This window comes from Electrona antarctica, assembly GCF_951216825.1.
Source record: "Electrona antarctica genome assembly, chromosome: 18".
Classification (NCBI taxonomy): Eukaryota; Metazoa; Chordata; class Actinopteri; order Myctophiformes; family Myctophidae; genus Electrona; species Electrona antarctica.
In genome coordinates this window covers 35,375,931-35,397,669 of record NC_136799.1, presented here as the reverse complement: position 1 = coordinate 35,397,669, position 21,739 = coordinate 35,375,931, and the positions used below count along the sequence as shown (strand labels likewise).

The window sequence follows — 21,739 nt, the reverse complement described above, 5'->3', positions numbered from 1 at the left end:
CCAAGCCTCCAGTGGCGTGGCCAAAGACACACTGTACCTGTCTAAAATGACGAAGGGAACCCTGTGCAACATGGACACCGTGTACCAACAGGACTCTACTGCACCCTTTTAGAGGGTGAATAGGTCTATGTAAAGGTTTTATGGGGCTCTTTTATTGGGTAATTCAGAGACGTTGTGCTTCATGTACAACCTGGCCTGTGCGGCTGTGAACACCAGCCCCGGGTCTCCTCTCTTTCCTCACCTGCTGGTCCAGCAGGGAAGTTCTTCAGGGAAGGCCTCTCCACCACGCTGTACGAGTCTCCCACCACAAACACCTTGTAGAGCACCGCATTGTGGTTGATGAAGCTCTGGATCACACAAGGAGGCCTCACATCCTTCAGGTCCTCCTCGCTGAAGATAATGGACATCTGTGGACATGATCATCTGTTAGTCATATTATTATTATTTTATTGTTGCTTTCTAATTGTTTCTGATATTGTGTAATGTTCCTTTATTAATCTGGATTTTATTGTTATTTAATTTGACATATAATGTATGTTGCTTCTATGTCATTGTTGTGTAAACTATTGTAGCAACATTTCAGTATTGCACATCTAAAAGAAACTCAAATTCGCACTCAAATTAACCTCCAAGTGTAAACTTACATTTGATATATTAGAAACGTACTGCATTCAATGCCGTGTGTGTGGTAGAGGGAGGGGGCGACTATTTGTTCAGATTAACAGTAAGGTATTGATTTGAGTTGATACACAAAGACACACCAGGTTCAGTACTTATGTTTGGTTTTCTTGTTTGCAATGCAGTTAAAGTGTAACCCAGTAATGAGACAAGTGTTACTGCTTACACAAAAGGTAACCACAGAGGGTGTGAGTGACCTATGAACCTGAAGCCTGCTGCCTTACCTCGTGGGAGTTGGTTCCGTGGGCCACCCGTGTTTTGCAAACTGAGCGAGGAAGGAGACGAGAAAGAAAACAACAGGTTAGGTAATGAAGTGTATCGTAACAATGCATCGTACAGTGGTGTCGAGTGAGGAACAAGGCAAATCTATAAGCCAACGTGTCGCATTACGATGCGTTGTGAGCTTGTAGATCTGCTGTTTGGCGTACAACACCATCATATGAGGAGGTAATTAAGCTACATTTGGCTTAATTTTGTCCCCGTTGACAAGCAGTCATGAGATGATAAGCAGGGGAACAGAACAGGCCCCACTAAGGCCGTTGTCACACTATCACTGACCACATACAGTTGGAGGCCATCGATATTGTCCTTTCCTTTTTGCTGAGGTTTGCGTGATCTGCACAAAACCCCTTTTGGTGTTTTAAACATTATGTTATAATTTAGCTATTGAAAAATAGCAGATCTACAAGCTCATAGCGCGCCACCGAGTGGCGCGCTACGAGCTTGTAGGTCTGCTATTTTTGAAAAATCGTGAAAATATTTATTTCAGAAAACAGGAGGATTTAGAAGGATTTTTTTAAATTTTTGAGGTCAGGCCTAAACGGGTCAAATGATAAGGGACAATATCGGTGGCACCCAACTGTAACAAAGACGATTTAACCACACCTGACACCAGGGTCTAAATTCCTCAATGGTAGACGACCTCCACACACTGCACATGTACTAGTTATATTATATTAACAAAACAAAACAACATTTTATTAATAAAATATAGGATTTCAGCTTTAACACTCAGGATCTGCTGTGAATTAGATTGGATTCGGGGGACTTACTGAAGGGAAAGCTGAGTCCATGCATCCTGATCTGCTCCATTGTGTCTGGACCACACTCTGTGTTAAGAACCATGAACGGAGGAGAACAAATCCTCTCATCTGTTAAAGACAGTTAAAGAGAACGGGAAAAAGGGGTATTAGAAGGTTCCAGGAGAATCAGACAAAATCACAAGCTAAATTAACTGAAGTAATAAAACGGTCTAATAATGGCATGGCTTCCCTCTGGATCTCACACGTCTGTGACAGCCGTCAGAACTATGTCAGCCATGTCCATATTTAGGCAAAGTATCAGCCTGATCCGACTGCCACTGACTTGCTCTATCAAATGTACTGCAAAACATGTGCCTACGGCAGTGTGCACCAGAAATGGTTCTGATGGGTTTTGCGAGATGGATCCCAGACAAACAGACAGAACCATTTCTAGACTGCTCCACTCCTACAGCAGTGGTTCCCAAACTTTTTCATGTCAAGGACCCTTAAATTGACACCAATTGGCCCACGGACCCCCATAAGAGAAGATTGTTACGGCTCTAGCAGTGATTCTCAACCCGTTTCATCTCAAGGCCCCCCCCCCCAGTATGACATGCATTAGTCTACAGACCCCCATTTAAAGGCATTTTTAGCTCGGAGACCAATTTATATTGTAAAATCAATGTTAATTTAACTCCGAGAGTGTACAAATGGAACCAAATGGACCCGTACGGGTCTATTTGTACACTGACCCATAAGGGTCCATTTGGTTCCAAACTATCATTTAGCTGGGGGCCCCCTGGAACTCCCTCAAGGACCCCTGGGGGTCCCCAGACCCCACTTTGGGAACCACTGTCCTACAGAGCCATGCCTAAAAGGCTGTTTGACCCCATCAGTCACACGCAAATAAATAGGTGGATGGAGGACACAGAAGATAATAAATAGGTGGATGGAGGACACAGAAGATAATAAATAGGTGGATGGAGGACACAGAAGATAATAAATAGGTGGATGGAGGACACAGAAGAATAGGTGGATGGAGGACACAGAAGATAATAAATAGGTGGATGGAGGACACAGAAGATAATAAATAGGTGGATGGAGGACACAGAAGAATAGGTGGATGGAGGACACAGAAGATAATAAATAGGTGGATGGAGGACACAGAAGAATAGGTGGATGGAGGACACAGAAGATAATAAATAGGTGGATGGAGGACACAGAAGATAATAAATAGGTGGATGGAGGACACAGAAGATAATAAATAGGTGGATGGAGGACACAGAAGATAAATAAATAGGTGGATGGAGGACACAGAAGCCCATGTTATATAATAACATAGGTAATAATAAATAGGTGGATGGAGGACACAGAAGAATAAATAAATAGGTGGATGGAGGACACAGAGGACCCATGTTTTCTATGCTGAAAAAATACAATGCCTCCCTTTTCCCTAATGCCCTTATTTTTTAATGCATCATTTTTATTGCCCAGAAAGTTAAAGCTCTCCCATCCCTTGACAAACGATATGAATCAATTATTCCAATCTGAGCCAAAGTCATTAGTCAATCATTATGGTAGTCAGTCAGTGCCTTCTGGTTGTATAAGTGTACATTCTTTTTCCAAACTTTATAACTGTAATGCCCCAACCATCTTACATCATAATCATAAATCACCCTGCCCTCTTCCTGACAAACGGGGGAAAATATTGCTCAAGTAAGTAATAAAGCCTCCCTTTTAATGCAAAAAAATCAAGAACTATTTAGAAGGAAATTTGATACTCCCGCTTTTGAGGCAAAAAAAAAAACGGCTAATCTTATCACACCTGCTGAAATACAGAGACCTGTTTAACCAGTTAAACCCTATATACTGTACTTGTTGTCCGGAGTCCCCCAGGGGTCTATACTTGGTTCCCTCCTTCTATCTACACATAGGTCCACAATGCAACTGGCTGTGGGCTTGTAGATCTAGCTATTTTCTGCAAATGTTTACCGGTACCCATTTTCACCTATTAAATTAAAAAATTAAAAAAAAAAAAAAATTGCGATCGCAGGTGGCATTTACTATGAAATCATGCATTTCCCGTCAGTCAGTCAGTGTATCACTCAAAATCCCCAAACATGGGAAAGCCCCCATACATACACACATATACACTATATATATATATATATATATATATATATATATATATATATATATATATATATATATATATATATATATGGTGCCCAGGTCTCGTGACATCACGTGACATCAGGGATGGAGATCCCATGTCATCAATATTGGCCAGCAACTCTACATCTGACCTCAAACCCTTAGATCTCCATATATGGAGCTGACTTGTTTCCATATGTTCATCACCTCATCAAACCCTGTACACTCAAGACATGCTCCTTATATGGCCAGTACAGAATTCATTCCATGTTGATCTGACCCCCCCCCCATGCCAAAGAGCCAGCACTCGCCCAGCAGTCTGCCGTCGACGAGGCGGATGTGTGCACACGACCTAGCCCTTGGACATCTTACTGGTAAATATACATTTGTGGCCCATGACCCACAAATGGGTCCCGACCCACTGTTTGGGAAACAGTGGTCACTTACTCCTGTCCACTACCCCAAACACTTTCTTTTAACGTCCCTATAAGTACGTGTCTGTCCAAGCACGGAAAGCTGCAACGCGGTAACTCTGTCATTTCTCGACCGTTTCGGACGCAGGAAGGCTCGCCGGGACAGGGCCGCCCCCCTGGGCCTGTTCCTGGGGGTCTGGATGTTCAGAGCACAGTACAGTACAGTTACTATAAATAAATGTATAGTTGCACCGCGCAGTTCACACAGGTGTGATTTTTGCTTTTATCCGAGGCTGGATCAGAGAACAGACAGTGGTGTTCTGAGGGGAAAGGCTTGTTCAAATACATAAGAAACGAGAAGCTGCCAGGCCTGTTGGCTCCTCCCAAAACACGCACAAACAAACAAATGTTGAAATACTGGAATACACACGATACCACGGGAAATCTACCACAAACGAGTCAGACAAGCTCAAGATGTCATTTAGGGTTGTAAAGGTTGTAAACCCCCTGACCAACAAGATACCTGCACTAGTACAAAGCTCAGGAGCTCAGGCGGACAACTCAACCAGACAGGCGACTGTGTTAAGACAACAGTCTGTGCTGAGGGCAAGTGTGTGTATTGTCAGTCAAATGCAAATTAGGTCAAGACACGTTCTGCCTCATGGACAAGATTCACTGCATTGTGTTTTGAGTCATCACATGCTGCACTGTCAGGTCGGTCAAATCACGATGATAAGGCAAAGACTTCCTAAAAGAGGCTCACCTCACAGGAAATAACAGACCAAACATCCTGCAGCTCTATTGCGCCGCATCAGCCCCCATTGTGGCCCTAACGGTATATTAATGTTTGGGTCGTTGCAAATTTCCCTTCTACGGTAGCGGCGACAGAGGGTGATAAGGCAGCTGGTTTGCAATTATCACCACAGGAAATCAGCGAGTGGGCTTTAGGCCAAGCGCTGCTAAATTGCTAATGACAAAAAAAACACAATGGAGACATGCCGGCGTTTGTGTTCTGTGGGCCTCTGTGGTGGCTGGGCCGCTGAGTGCTGAGGTCAGGACAATCTCATATGCCTGTATTTGGCCTCCATTATGTTACTCTAGCTGTGCAACACTGCACTGTCGACTCCAGAGCTTAACTATGGCCTCACAGGCATCTGCATGCCGACCAGGCCATAGTGTCCAGTGTGGGTGCACAGTATACATACACATAATAACGTGATGCTCTGGCCAAGCCCCATTATAAACAGCTGATGCAAGAGGTGTACTGTATGTGTGTAACTGCATGTATAGGTGGGTGTGACTGTGTTGGTGGTTGGGAGGTTGTGGGGATTCCTAGAGAGCACCAGAGGCATATTTGGCAACAACAGGGAAGCTGTTTTTGGTATAGTCAGCGCTGCTGTTGAAAGTTTTAACTGACGCCGTGGACCGTTATGTGTGTGACCACCAGATAATAGTCCTCTAGTGGTGAGCATTAGCAAGGCGGTGCACAATATGTTCAGACACCATTCTCACAAGAAAGTATTGTGCACTACTTTTGCCGGGGAATTTTTCAGAATAAAAGGCGCTGAAGTGCCAAGCAGATGGGCAGATTTTACTTTGAAAAGCCCCGCCTTCTATTTCCCCCCAAAACCGGGACGGTATATTTATTGTAGATTTATTGTAGGTATAATGTTCCAATACTACCTCGCGCTAATAAGTCAGATCTCTCTTTAGAAGCGTTAATAAACAAGATGCTTGGTTAAGTCAGAAATTAGGACAGAACATCGCTGTTCTGATCAAAACCATGGACAGCGCCGTATATTCAGACATAAACAAGGAAGTGAATGGCTGTGCGCGCACGCAAAATGTCCGGAAGTGCTGAGCAAGGCGTTGCCTAGCAGCGGCCGCCGTCACATTTCTTTATTTCAGTTTCAGCGTTTATATCATTAACCCATTTAGGACTGAGGACGATTCTAAAAAATGATCTTCAAATATCTATTCAAGAATTACAAAACATTTATGTTGCTATATACACTGTAGTGTACATATATATTTACTGTACCAAAATGGGTCCCCGTCCTGAAGGGTACGGTTACAAAAAGGGGTTCAGCCTATAATGCCTGCATGGAGCTGTCTCCCCATCCACTACATGGGCAGTCCATAAATTCAACTGCTCATTTACAGTTTATTATGCCACCTGCAGCTCGTTTAATTTGATCCATGATTCTCATCAGAAATGTATGTCTTATAAGGCAGTCTGTCATGGAGTCCCAGTAACATTTTTAAACTATCAATTTCTTAAATTAGCCTTTGATTATATGTACTGGCTCACCATCTAATCATTCTAATGCCTTCGGGGAAAAGAAAATGGCCCGATGCCAAACTTGCTTCCCTGGCTTAAAGTAACCCCCATTCCAAATAGCTTTAAATGTCTGCAAATTGCTGGTATATTTAATAAAAGATTAAAAAATATATATATATGCAAGCACCTGACGAAGAGCGCCGTGCAATAAAACAAATGAAGCATAAGTAAATCATCTTGTCCTGAGTCTTTGGAGTGTGCGGTCCCTTCCTTTCCCTGGGAAAGTTCTCTTTGGCCTGCATTTACACCTTGCCTACCACCTCCCCCACCTGGATGTGCATGTGAAGCTATCTCTCTCATATATAATATATATATATATATATATATATTATATATATAATGCTAAGGACGCTACACGTCCTCAATTAAAACCGCGGGGTGCCTCGGACGTGTATACACGTCTTTAGGTCCTTTTTAACCCAATATGAGCCTTCCCTTGGCTTCAGCCTACACCTTTTCGGTGCCACTTTAACTGTACGTACGTACGGACGGATGAATGGGGCGGGGTACATTTCAATTGTTTAATAATCAATTCAATCGATTAATTGATGCATGGACCACATGCACCTTGTGAGTCATGATGACCCTAGTTTCAATCCCAATCACGTAATGTTTCCCTTCTCTCTGACCTCAGTTTCCCATCTAATAATAATAATAATAATAAAAAAGCCAAGAAATGTATTGTAAGCCTAGCAAGTTGTGGCTCAATGCTTCAGCACTATCAGTGTTGACACACTGCAGCCACTGAGAGTGGGACGCCTGGGCCATCAGTCACCTCTACACTAGGCTTCACACTACAGTTGGGTGCCACCGATATTGTCCCTTATCATTTGACCCATTTAGGCCTGACCTGAAAATTTAAAAAAATCCTTCTAAATCCTAAAGATTTTCACGATTTTTCAAAAATAGCAGACCTACAAGCTCATAGCGCGCCACTCGGTGGCGCGCTATGAGCTTGTAGATCTGCTATTTTTCAATAGCTAAATTATAACAATGTTTAAAACACCAAAAGGGGTTCCCACCCAAAATGGGTTAACTGTCATTTTGCGCAGATCACGCAAAACTTCATCCACTCTGTGAAATCCAAAATGGTCCCTTCCATTAGGGGGCATTTTACACTCAAGAGTTAAATGAATACTGAGGATCTTACCGAGCACAGTATTGTAATTTACAAGGATACAAATACCTGCCTAATGCCATTCGAGTAAAACAAGCCGGAGCGAAATGTCTTCCTGTTACATCATCACCAGTTCCCTAAAGACAGATGGATTTAAAACTCTGTCAAACAATAGCTTTCTAAAGACTTCTAATTCTTGTCAAAAGAAACGTATCAAAACAGTATGGGTTTAAGGATTCATGTAAATGGTATGGGTTTAAGGATTCATGTAAACGGTATGGGTTTAAGGATTCATGTAAATGGTGCATTTATATAAATGGTGCATTTATATAGCGCCTTTATCCAAGGCGCTTTACATAGATTGTGCATTACATTCACCCATTCACACACACATTCATACACTGATGGCAGCGGAAACCATGCAAGGTACCAACCAGCACATCAGGAGCAATTAGGGGTTCAGTGTCTTGCTCAAGGACACTTCGACTCTAACTCTGGGGGAGCCCGGGTTCGAACTGGCGACCTTGCGGTTACCATCCGGAAACTCTACCCCTGAGCCACCGCCGCCCATGTCTACGGAGAGAAGGGAATGGCAGATAAGACACATTTGTCCAAGCTTGCCTCAGTGTCTGTCCATGCTTGGCTCTGGTTGACGTTGATACTTGGGGAAGGGATCAATCTCCGGCCCTGTCTAAACACCACAGTCTGTTGGTAGACCCAGTGGTGCCGAGAATGTTTTACAGGGTTCCTAGAGAGGGCTCTATTCAGCCTTTATTTTTGTATCTCTCCACAAATGTCCCCCTTTTTCATTCTGCTTTTCTTTTTCTTCTTCAAATATGCACAATAAACATACACACACTTTATCTGCAGTTGACTGGCCTGGTGTTGTGGAACGGACTGGATAAAAGGCATCTTCATGAGAGGCTTGGTGGTAGAGAACACCATGGCCCATTGGCACAATGCGACACTAACAGTGACCTGCAGTCCTGCACTGCAACCAAGTTTCAGAAAAGCATGTAGCTGCTTGGGCGGAAGTTTGGGCTATTTAGAGCCCGTTTCCTAGAAACTCCAGCATCCTCTTCTCATGTCATTCCAAGGCACATCAGCAGTGTTTTCAATATTTTAAATTGAACTCCCTGTAAGAAAACCCATAATTCCCAATATGTAAGAACCTTACGCTCCAAGGAGGAAAACAAATGTATAGATTGTTTTCTGAGGTTAGGTGATTGACGTTCATCTGCATCACCTAGGTGATGTTCATCACCTAACTAGTTAGTCAGGGTCACACAGGGCAGCATGACAGTCAAGTACTGTAGGTGCTTTAGCATTGTTTAAGATGAGGCTTATGGAAATAAAATCATAGAACAGTTTTTACTTCTGTAAACCTGTGATGTGACGATAAATCAACGATGGTGTCCCATATCCCAGGAGAAAAGCCTTTATTCAAACTAGGCAACCAATTGTATGTGAGACTCGGGACTTGGATGAGTTTCACGGCTGTCATGGGCTGTTTAATGCGCTGTACCTTTGCTTGACTATCGATGACTTGCAAAGCTGAGAATCTTATTATTGTTTAACTATGGTTAGACCAATAGATTAATGAACTCACAAGGCACCACATGCTTCCCATCCTAATAAAGGAGTCAACACAATCTGGCTATACAAATACGGTAACTTAAGAGTCTTTAGGTCTGATCTCAAGGAATCTGTCTTTATTTATGGGCATCCCCCCCTCTTCCGGGTTTGAAAAGAATACCCTTGTTGGAGAGACAAAGAGAGAGTTAGTGCACTTTCAGACACCTTGACAACTGTTGCCATCTATAAAAACAGTCCAAGATATCGGAGCTTGTGTATAAACAGAAACCAGTAGATTCCATCACCTTATCTAAACAGCTACCTTGCTCTGTTTCACAGAGGAAACACAAAACCAAGTTGGACAACGGCGCAGCACCGCATAGTTCCAGGGAGAGAGCGGAACTATGAATCACGCATGGAGCAGCTATGTCCAGAACTAATCCATTAGGGTTAGCCATAGCCCTGTCTGACTGTTCACTATTAAACAGACCATTAAGGTTGACTTAATTCTCCGTCTTATGTTTAGATTCATTTAAACAATCCAGAGAATTGCTAAATTCACCAGAGCCGAGGCTCCGTTACATCATGAAACCAGAGCGAGAGAGAGAGAGGTTTGTTTTTGCTGAAAAAGTGCACAAGCACATCTCGAGTGCTTCCTTCCATTGAGTGCTATTCTGAGCCTCTTTCAGGCTGCTGAGCATGGCTGGCTCTCTTTGGCTTTTAGTGCTGGGTTGCCTTGGCAGCTGGGGCTACTCCAGCTCTCTGTGAGCTCTGCTGATAAGCAGGAGGAAGTGGCTGTGCCAGACAGAGTAGTGTGCTGTGTGGACTTTCCACCCTCTCGTGCTTGCCCCCCCTCTATGCCAGTGGTTTTCAACCCATTTCATATCAAGGTCCATTATTTATTCTGCATTTGAGCCACGGAGGACCACCACGGAGGACCACCATTTGATGAGATTTAGTCTCTCGGATCCAACACTTATATATTACAATATTTTGTTGCCGTTGGATAAGGTTTTGTCCACATAGGAGAGATGACAGGCAATCGTTGATCAAAATAACAATTCTTCCAAAAGTGTGTAGACTTCTTGTAAGCAAAGTTACTATATTTACCCAGGGTATCTGGGCTAAGCTCAAGAACTTGTTTCCAGCCAGGCCCTGCTCATAGAACATTTCATAGTGGTTCAATGCCTTGCTCAAGGGCACTTCAGCGGTGGTAATTTTAATGTGTCGGACCGCTGATTCGAACTGGCGACCTTCCGGTATCAAGACCGCTCCGCAATCCGTTCGGCCAACGCTGCCACATTAAGTGTAAATTAAGTAATGCAGAAGTTTAACAATAATGTAACTCTCGAGAGCGTAAAATGAAACCAAATGGACCTGGTTTAATTTTACACTCTTAGTTAAAGATCTATAAGGGTCCATTTGGTTACCAATTCTCCATCATTTAGCAACCTCTGGTTGAAAACCTGTGCTCAATGGCTACCACCCCTTGCTTCACCATGAACTGTAAGTCTCGCTTCTGAAAGATTGCCAGAGCTTTTTTGTTGATAAAAAAAAAAAAAACACGCTAAAACCTTAATCCCGGGTCACACACCATTTTCCCCTCCTCTCCACTGGTGGTGAAGTGATCTTGGATTATATAGGCTTTAGGCGTGGGCGGTATCAAGGTATTACATTATACCAGAGTATTTAGAAATCAAGAAGGTATGATTTTCAACAATACAGACACACCTAGATGTGGAATCATGAACATATTGCCCGATAACTTTATTCCAACTACAAATAAAATAAGTTTGTTGGCCACATGATTAAATTCAACTGCTAGTCTGTCACCACTACCCTGCACATCATGGTTGGCTGAACGTACATGATGCCCCTTCATTCTTCTAGTTGAACAAGGTGGACCCTCTTGTAAACAATGCTTAATTGGGTCGTCCACTCACAGTTAACAGTCTTTGTATTGAGTTTGTGCTTGAAATGTACTGCAATTCTGCAAACTGTTAATAAATATTTCAATCAATCAAACCAGCCTGAAATGTCAGTGACAGCTCGAGCTGAAACCCAGGCCACTTTGAACCCAATCTGGGGCACAAAAAAAAAGCAAAATTAAGATTTTTTTTGTTTTGCCTCTAACTCATTTTGTGTGTAAACCACATACTCGGTTGGGCTCCGCCGCTTTCTTAGTCCACTTCCACTCGGGAGCTTCTGTGTTCATTCCTACTAACAATATCATTACATGTTCATGGCAGCAGTATGGCAAAATCTGTTTTGAGAGATTACTTTGGCAAGTTGAAAATATTTAATAACATTTAAAAAAAAATAATAATAATAAAAGCAATATGATGTGGTGCAAGCTTGTAGAGCGGGTAATTTGGTTAGGGGGCTTAGTGGTTAAGTTTAAGCTCAGAGTGTGCTTCTTTTAAATGCAACAAGCAAGCTACTTTCCTCTTTAAACCACAAACACAGTCACACACATAGGAATGCAGCTTATGGTCTCTTACATAACTTTCATCATCTGTTTGGATTAAAAAAATAATAAAATGTGCAGTTCTATTTTAAGAAATTACTGACTGTCATTGTGAAACAGCTCTGATCACACCACACACACACACACACACACACACACACACACACACACACACACACACACACACACACACACACACACACACACACACACACACACACACACACACACACACACACACACACACACACACACACACACACACACACACACACACACACACACACACACACACACACACACACACACACACACAGTGAAGTAATAATTCCAGGGTTTACACTCCCTGCCATGTACGGCGGTAAATGAATAGCGGAATGAGTCACAGGTGTGTTTAGAGTGCGTGGGGGGGGGGGGGGGGGGGAGGAGAGGAGACGTGCTCCCGTTGCTAACGTCCTGTCATCATTCCACGGCTTCGCTTCCAGGGAAAATGACACTAGCCAGTGTGTAGCGAGTTTATGGGTCCAGTGACAGGGATAGGTGCTGCTGGGCCAGCTATGTGACGCCTCCGCAACCCTCCCAGTCTAACTTATGAGGTTCTGATCCATCAGTGGGAAGACTGCTGTAGCCGGGAGGCAGGTTCACTCAGGGTTCAGACAGTGGGAAGAGTCACAGAGTTATTATCCTAGACCTGTGCCCCGTGGCCAGAATAAAACATCTGGCTCGGAAGCATCCGATAAAAATCATTCACGTCAAACGGGACAGTCCTCTCTCTCTCCGTCTCCTCTGAGGGCTCTAAGGAAAAGACCCTAGAAATCCCTAGACACCGAGCAACGACCCCTTCTCTCCTCTGGAAGACGGCAAAAATAATTTGAATGTACTGTACGTACAAAGTCCAATCTGTGGAAGAGGGTACTCTTTCATTACAGTTTGGCCAACTCCTTCCACTGATAGTACATGGGAGAGAGGAGGGAATGAAGTTCAGCCAATAGAGTACATCTATCTACAAATGCACCAAGTCTCTGTGTGTACGTACGTGTGTACGTCTGTAATCTGCATAACTCGGCCCAGGCATCACAATGGTACATCTACATAGACTCCATATTTGGGCATGCCTGACAAAGAAGACCATATATGGGCATAAAAGGGACAGACATAATAACTGGGTGGGGAATGCATTTCCAATCTTCTTATCTATACGTCTGTACGTCCACATAATTCGAGAACCGTTCGCCCCACCGACTTGACACACGTGTTCCATGTCGAGTCCGTCGGACCGCCGGTTGTCCAGAACCAGCACAAATGCCTCTGCCCAGGATCTGGACAGGACCCAAATTAGCCAATTGATCACACCTGATCACCCATAGATCTCCATATATGGAGCTGGACTGTTCTGACATCACAATGATGTACTGACATCTGCATAGACTCCATATTTGGGCATGCCTGACAAAGAACTCCATATATGGGCATAAAAGGGACACAGTTGGTGGGGCATGCATTTCCAAGTAGGCCAGTGCCCGTTGGGCTCTAGTTATAATAATCTGACAGTAGATGGTGATGGGAGAGACGAGGGAACCATGTGCAGCCAATGGCTACAGATTTGCAACTGTGACGTGGGTAGAACACGCCATGCATCTAACCCCCGTCTGCCGAGGGATTCTAGGAAGTGGCCTTGTCCGTACGGACGGCACATAAACGTTACCTTGCATGCAGTGCTCTATCCTGTGCACGAGCTGGTAGGACTTGCAGCGATCCAGCAGGGTCCGGATGGCTGGAAGAGGATCCAGAACAATGGTCTCGGGGTGGGCATCAATGTAGTCCTGAAATAGACAAGCGCACACACACGACAGATTAGGTGTAAAGCATACGGACTGAAGAGGAACACTGCAAATATAAACACGGAGCAGAAAGAGAGGTCAACATGGCTCAGTGTGTGTAGTGTGTGTGAGAGTGTGAGTGAGACTGTAAGTGTGTGTGAGACTGTGTGTGTGTGTGTGTGTGTGTGTGTGTGTGTGTGTGTGTGTGTTTAGTAACAGAGCCAACGGCTCTATGTAGGTTACGTCACTATCCCTGCATGGCCGGCTGTTAGGTCAGCGTGAGGTTTGCAGTTTTTACGTAATCACGCCTTTCATTCACTCGTCTTTCTCTCCACCACCCTCCTCAGTCCTCATACCACATTTCTCTCTTCGGGGTGAAAATCTCTGCCAGCCTTTCCTTTTTTTGTAACGTACACTCACACGCACACATAAACACTGTCTGTCGTCAGGTGGTGAAGGCTGCCTCTCCTCACACCACCGCACATCTCAGCACTGTGTGAAACACCGGTGTCGACACCGTCCTCCAACACTGGTTTGATGTAGCGCTGCTGTATGTTTTATTTCAAGCATCACGTACAACATGACGTAGCAGAAAGAATATGTACAGGCACTCGCACAGGCTGAGCGGTTATGCAACACAAAACAGGCTGCCGTCAAATAATAAACCCAAACTAATCTTCGGGTAGCTTACAAGAACATGCTGTGGGTTTGCAATCTCTTCGAAATGTGCTGAAAACAGAGAGAAGACAGTTGGACTCCTCCGTGGGGAACTGAGCGCTGACAGCAGGTGTTTGGAAGGAACGGAGGCAGATGTTTGCCAAGGAGGGTCAACCGTTTCCTCGTTATTTTGGAGGATTACTTCCAAGTCTGCTTCCCAAGACAGAGTTAAAGTGGAAACATGACACGCCAGAAAAGAAAAGAGACAGAAAGCATGATAATCTGCATATGACTAAAACACTACAGTACATTTTATTCAGTAACTCACTGTAACAGTAAATAGTCAGTGTGTGTGTATACAGTTGGGTGCCACCGATATTGTCCCTTATCATTTGACCCATTTAGGCCTGACCTCAACATTTAAAAAAAATCCTTCTAAATCCTCCAGTTTTCTGAAATAAATATTTTCACGATCTTTCAAAAATAGCAGACCTACAAGCTCGTAGCGCGCCACTCGGTGGCGCGCTATGAGCTTGTAGATCTGCTATTTTTCAATAGCTAAATTATAACATGTTTAAAACACCAAAAGGGGTTTTGCGCAGATCACGCAAACCTCAGCAAAAAGAAAATGACAATATCGATGGCCTCCAACTGTATATGTGCAAAATGACTTTTTTCACACAATTAACAGCCATAAATCTGAGCAGTCCTCTGTGTGTCTCCGAAATGTAGCTATAGTTGTGCCGAAGTGTTTTCTCCAGTGATGTCACTCACTCACTGAATGGTCTAAAATCCATAAATGTGAGAATTACAACCCTTGGGGGTGCCTGGTGGCTCAGGCAATTAGTGCACAGACCATATGCTCTGTGTGAGCCACGAGGACCCAAGATTGTATCCAACTGCCATCTTATCTCTCTGGCCTTTGTTTACTGCCTCTCTACACTATCTGAAGATCAAAACCAAAGAAAGTAACTAACAAAAAAACCCTATTTAACCCAACTGACCCTGTATAAAACACAACACAAACATAACACAGCTGTTAGCTCCCTAAAGCCCTAACCACACCAAAGGGTCAGGTTGGGACAAAACGGTTTTTAAGGTAGACCACACCAATGCAACTCAATGAGTTGTATTGGTGTGGTCTACCTTAAAAACAGTTTTGTCCCAACCCGACCCTTTGGTGTGGTTAGGGCTTAAGACAACAGAAATCTTTATTTGAATCCATTGTTTCAGTTTTCGATAAAAAGCTTATTTAGAAGACGATGACCTAATGTGTACCTGTTCTGACACTATGGCAAAGCAGCCAATCAGGTTATATTAAAGTCTACTCGTGAATCAATTCACTATGGGTTATGTCCATTCTTGGACGTAAGACAGAAGAAATCTATACACTCACGTTCTAATGATATTAGAACGGGCTTTTACGTCATGACGCAGCGCACGTCCCTCCCCCGAGGGCATAAATACCTGCGCTGTCGTCTAGGCGTCATTCGTTTCTTCTTCTGCGTAAGACAACAAGCTAAACCACTGCTACTGAAGCCAACTTTCTTTACATATCTCATCAGGACGAGTGACACAGTTGCTCGGTACCACGAGGTGGAAATTGGAATCCTTAGTAAGTGCAAAGCTACACTCACAAAAGAAAAAGAAACTTTTGCTGTTTTTGTTACCGTGTTGGCCTCAGACGCTCCGGTTTGAAAGAACAACTCAGCTCTAGAGATACAGGTGGCGGAGCTAAGAGCAGCTTACCTGATAGCTAAACGCTAGCGTGTTTGTAACAAGCTAACGGTTAGCTCCCCTGTCGAGGAGTCAGAGGCCCACAGAAAAACACCTTGCCGTGAACTAAGAGTTCCGCAAGCAGAGAATGGAAGGGAAGACGGCGAAGTCCAAGGCGATGGCCCGTCGAGACCGGAGTGGAGCCGTTTCCCTGCCGCAAAAGTACTGCAGCGTGGCGGACTGTGGCAATAAAATGCACATGCGTTTACTGCCTGGGGTTAAAGCACGCCGAAGAGGCCCTGACCGTGCCAAACCAGTGCCTGAAGTGTGCCGCCATACAACGGTTCATGCTGTTCAGACGCCAGAGGCGGGCTCGTAAATTCTTCCTTTCCCCAGTCAACGAACCTTTCGAAAAACGAAGGTGACGAAGATGAGGAGGAAGAATACGCGGTGCGCGAACCTAGCGAAGGTCTCCCACCACAACAGGAATGGCCGAGCCACATGGTGGACGAAGACGGCGCCCGCCCGAATGCTTCGGACAGCCGGGACGTTTATGCACGCCTGGGTGCTAGGCCTCGTGCTAACCAGCCCCCAAGCCAGCTGCCTCCTCGGTGCCAGCAGTCACCTTCACGAGGAGGAAGAGGATCTCTTCGATTTTGGCCTCAACGACCAGCATTACAGAGAGGAGGAGCAGGCTCCAGAAGCCCCCCATCTGGGCGATGAAGCCGTGGCTGTGCTAATGGAGATCGCACAAGGACTCCCACTCGCTCAGGCGGCTCCAATGGCGGTCGCTGGTGCTCCGCCAGCGATGGCGCCCGTCGGAGTACCCCCCGTTGCCGCCGCTCCGCCCGCTCTGCTTCCCCGAGACGAAACGGAGCTGCTAGCTATTTACATGATGGCGGCGCTCAGGTGCGGACGAGAGTGGCCACGACCAGCACCGGCTAACCCGGCACAAACCCTGCGGTGGCAAGGCGTCGCTCCGGCCGCTGCCAGACTGCCGGACAGACACCTCCTGCCTTTGGCGGAGGGCGTCAAATAATTCCTCACTTTGACGTGGGACCGTCCAAATGCCACCGACCCCCCCGCGACAGAAGCCTTTTCCCGGTAGAGACCGAGACACCTGAGGCTGCGGGGCTAGCAGGCTTCCCCGATATTGATCGCCTGCTGGCGGGGTACCTGATAAACCCAACACGGCCCCAGTATGGGCCTATTGGAAAAGCCCCCACCTTCCCAGACCAGAAGGACAAGGCTGCCTCGGCCTCACTCAGGCGCATCTACGGACATCTCATAGCCGTAGCTAGGGCTCTGAATGCCGAGGCCCTCCTACAGGGCTCCCTCACCGTACTACTGGAGATGGCAGGAGATGCCCCCACGGCGGCACAGCTGGCGGAGGTGAGGCGCCTGAATGACGAGGCAAAACTCCTGACTAGGTCAGCCACGGGGTCCCTGGGTTGAGCCATGACGCTGTGCTTTATGCAAGAACGCTTCAGGTGGGCGGACATTTACCCGGTGACCGGAACGCTCCGCGTCACCCTGCTAGATCGGCGCGTCGCTGCGGAGGGAAACGCCGCGCCAACAGACCTGTTTCAAGGGGCACTGGCGGAGCTCATCACCGCTGGCGAGAATAGCAGGAGGAATGCCGAGGGACTGCGGCACCTACAGGAGCCAGCCAGGCAGGCTGCACCGTCGTACCGTCCACCGACGGTGGGCCACGCCCGCCCACCGACTGACAGAGGCAGGATGCCGTATAGGCCCCGTGCAGAGAGAGGACAGGCTCGGGCTCAGCCTGTCGACAGAGCGGCAGCTGGCCGCGCTCGCAGCCAGCCACAGGAATACGTCCCCCAGAGGGCTCCTCGTGGAAGAGGCGCTTTCCGCGGACGGGGACGCGGGCGCGCTAGATAGCCTGAGTGGACTTATCCCGTGCCCAAGGGTTCGAGCCCGGTTCCGACCGTAGAGGCCACGGGCCCCACGTCGGAACCAGTGGCGAAGAGGAAGAGATTCACACACCCCGCAGAGAGCGGGAAATTGACATTCCTCCAAATGTTGTTTGCTACATGCTACTGTGTTAAATGCTGCTGTAATAAAGAAAGCCATTACCGCACGCAAAATGTTTTTTACAAATGCAAATATTTGTTTAATAAAGCGCTTGATCACATCAATGCCTCATACTTTAAAAAAACAAAACACAATAAAAAGACAACATCGAACCCGTATGGGCATTATGAGCCCACCGCAGAAAGAGCCGCTAGGCCTCTTGACAGCGGTGGGACAGTACTTCAGCCCTGTGGCAAAGAAAAAGCTCGCCACAGGCTGGGCTCCTCACGGTCGCAATTCCTCCCCGCCGGCTCGATTAGGCGGGGGGGAGCTCCTAACACCGCGACCGTTACGTCCCCAGGCCACTAGGGAGTGCTATCGCTCCACTAGTAATGAAGCCCATGCTAGAGAATCCTCTGGCACGGTGCTTTCAACAGTGGAAGCTATGTGGCGCGTCCCCGTGAGTTTTACGCACGGTAAAGACGGGGTACAAACTACAATTTGCACGACCACCACCCACGTTCGGGAAGATAATTCTCTCTCAAGTGGGGGGGCAGGCAGCGGAAGTACTTCGGGCAGAAATCCTCGAATTACTAGCCAAGAGAGCTGTCAGAGAGGTGCCTTTAGACCAACAAAACAACGGTTTCTACAGCCGCTATTTTCTGGTCAAAAAAGAAGGGGGGGGGGGCTACGACCGATCCTAGATCTGAGGGCTCTCAACAAATGCCTCAAAATTTTCAAATTCAAAATGCTGACAGCAACGACTCTACTGCGTTCTCTGCGCCAGGGCGACTGGTACACCAGTATCGATCTCAAAGACGCCTATTTCCATGTCCCGATCTATCCACCGCACAGGAAATTCCTGCGCTTTGGATTCGAAGGGAAGATATACGAATATATGGTTCTCCCCTTCGGGATGTCATTATCCCCCAGGGTATTCGTGAAATGCACTCAGGCGGCGCTGGCTCCCTTGTGTCACCAAGGGACCCGCATTATGTCCTACATAGACGATCTCCTGCTGTGCGCGAGCTCGCCAGCAGAGGCGCAGTTTCACACGAAACTTGTAGTGGATCAGTTAAACGCCCTGGGTTTTACTATAAATCGTGCAAAGAGCACGATGACGCCTACCCAATCGATAGACCACATAGGCATAACGTTGGACTCCCTCTCATTCTCGGCCAGTCTGAGCCAGGAGAGAGTAGAATCGTTTCTCAAATGTGTGACACTTTTCAAAATGGGGCACAAGGTCCCGTTCAGCGTGTGTCTACGAATGGCAGGGCTCATGGCGTCTGCCATTTCGCTGGTACATCTAGGCAGGCTACATATGAGACCGTTTCAAGAATGGATGCGGTCTCTACGTATTCCTACCAGCCACCGACATCAGAAAGTCAGAGTGACGGTGGGGTGTGTGCAGGCACTCAAATGGTGGGAAAACAGAGCCACACTTACGGAGGGCGTCCCTATGGGGATTGTCACCTCCAGGAAGGTGGTTACCACGGATGCCAGTATGTCGGGGTGGGGGGCCACTCTCGACGGCATGGCGACCAGGGGGGTGTGGGGCGATGCTCTGAGGCGCGCCCACATCAACTATCTAGAACTGATGGCAGTATTTTTAGCACTGCACCAGTTCGAACCGTTTATTCGTGGCCGCCACGTCCTAGTGAGGACGGACAACGCCACTACGATGTGTTACATCAACAAACAGGGCGGACTCAAGTCCAGGACTCTACATTTACTAGCCCACAGGCTGATCACGTGGTGCGACATGCACCTCCTTTCGATCAGAGCCTGTCACGTCCCGGGGCTCCTGAATACAGGAGCAGACCTCCTATCCAGGGGCCAGCTCCGCTATGCGGATTGGTCTCTCCACCCAGAGGTGGCCACGCAGTTATGGGACAGGTTTGGCATGGCCAAAGTGGACCTGTTTGCATCAGAGGAGAACACGAAGTGCCACCTGTTCTTCTCCATCAAGGGGAGCTCGTCACTGGGACTGGATGCTCTGGCTCACGAATGGCCGCGGGGTCTGCTTTATGCCTTCCCTCCGCTGTCATTAATACGACCCACCTTGGACAGAGTGAGGACTCAAGGCCTAGAGGTGGTCCTCATAGCTCCGGCCTGGGGGTCATGGAGGTCAGAGATAGCCTCCCTCCTGTACGACCAGGCGTGGCAGCTCCCGTTGCGGAAGGACCTGCTCATGCAAGCAGGTTACGAGATTTTCCACCCTTGCCCTCAGACCCTGGATCTATGGGCCTGGCCCGTCAAAGGATCAATTTGGGTGCTGAGGGCTTGCCCCCGAACGTGATAGCCACTATTCAGGGGGCTAGGGCTCAGTCCACTAGGAGGCAGTACGACGTTGCATGGAAAGTTTTTGAGCGATGGTGTACGGATAGGCCGGGCCAGGAATTACCTTTCCAGGCCTCAGTGAGAACGGTTCTGACGTTCCTGCAGAGCATGCTGGATGACGGGAAGTCACAATCATCTATCAAAGTCAATCTGGCTGCTGTATCAGCGTGTCATATTGGCATGGGGGATAAGGCTCTGAGTGAACACCCACTCATACGACAATACATGAGGGGGGTTCGGAAGGCCCGCCCAGTTACTCGGTCCCTGGTTCCTCCTTGGGACCTATCTTTAGTACTGGACGCCCTGACAAAGGCACCATTTGAGCCACTGGAATCAGTAGAATGGAAATTCTTAACGTTAAAAACCGTCCTCCTATTAGCTCTCACTACGGCTAAAAGAGTTAGCAATCTACAGGCGCTCTCAGTGAGTCCTGATTGCACTGTCTTTAGTGAGGATAGAATGCGGGTCACGGTGAAACCAAACCCGGCCTTCATACCCAAGAATTCCAACCTGGCCAGTGTTCCAGTGGACCTACGGTCATTCCATCCGCCCCCATTTAGGATGGAGGAGGACAGGAGGTTACATTGTCTATGCCCGGTGCGAGCCCTGCGTGTGTACATGGACAGGGTGGCTCTCTTCAGGAAGGGCAACCAGCTGTTTGGGGCCTGGGGCGCTAGCGCAAAGGGAAAACCGGTCACCAAGGTGCGGTTGTCCCAATGGATTGTGGAGGCCATACAGTTGGCCTATTCCACGGCTGGGGTGGTGCCTCCAGTGGGGTTGAGGGCACACTCCACTAGAGGTATCTCGGCATCCTGGGCACTCTACAAGGGTATCTCGATACAGGATGTCTGCACGGCAGCGAGTTGGTCCTCGCCGTCGACCTTTGCCAGGTTCTATAACCTGGACGTTACTGAACCAACTGTGGCACATGCGGTTCTGCAGGTTGCCTCCCGCTGAAGTATGCCCCTTAAGGATGTTTATATATAAATGAAGGTGGTGAGCATATAGTATATGTGGACATATAGATATGTGCATTTTGGATGCATGAATGGATAAACAGTCAACCTAACTCTATATACCGGGAAGGCCGTACGTATATTGATGGCTAGGATGGGACTTAGGCCGACACTCACAGGACGATAGGGACTGTTAGTGGCTAGGCCTCGGGGCACGTAAGGTGACATGGTTCATCAGCTCCTTATATAGGAACAGGGACCATTTTGACCGGAGGTCTTTTTGGTCCCACCTCTTATAGGTCATTAGGTCGGTGACCTTTTGACCTAAAAAATTGGTGTCTCGTAAGGGTTGTGCCCGTCACGCCTGTGACGTCACAGCTTGGAGGGGCACGTGAGGACGGGTGCGTTCTTCAGTGATTTGAAGGGAGTTTATTAGGTCTCCCATA

The 21,739-nt window shown here is 47.0% G+C and overlaps 1 protein-coding gene across 2 annotated transcripts in view; it reads right to left on the bottom strand.

Moving 5' to 3' along the window:
• Window positions 1-21,739, bottom strand: part of LOC306942493 (inositol-tetrakisphosphate 1-kinase-like) — a 52,224-nt gene that overhangs the window by 8,546 nt on the left and 21,939 nt on the right. For both annotated transcript variants that reach the window (XM_079528417.1, XM_079528416.1), the window contains exons 5-8: window positions 13,473-13,590; window positions 1,731-1,829; window positions 903-943; window positions 242-407 (exon numbers count right to left, since the gene is read on the bottom strand). In XM_079528417.1, the coding sequence (XP_079384543.1) occupies window positions 242-407; window positions 903-943; window positions 1,731-1,829; window positions 13,473-13,590 (424 nt within the window). The remainder of the gene's footprint in view (window positions 1-241; window positions 408-902; window positions 944-1,730; window positions 1,830-13,472; window positions 13,591-21,739) is intronic.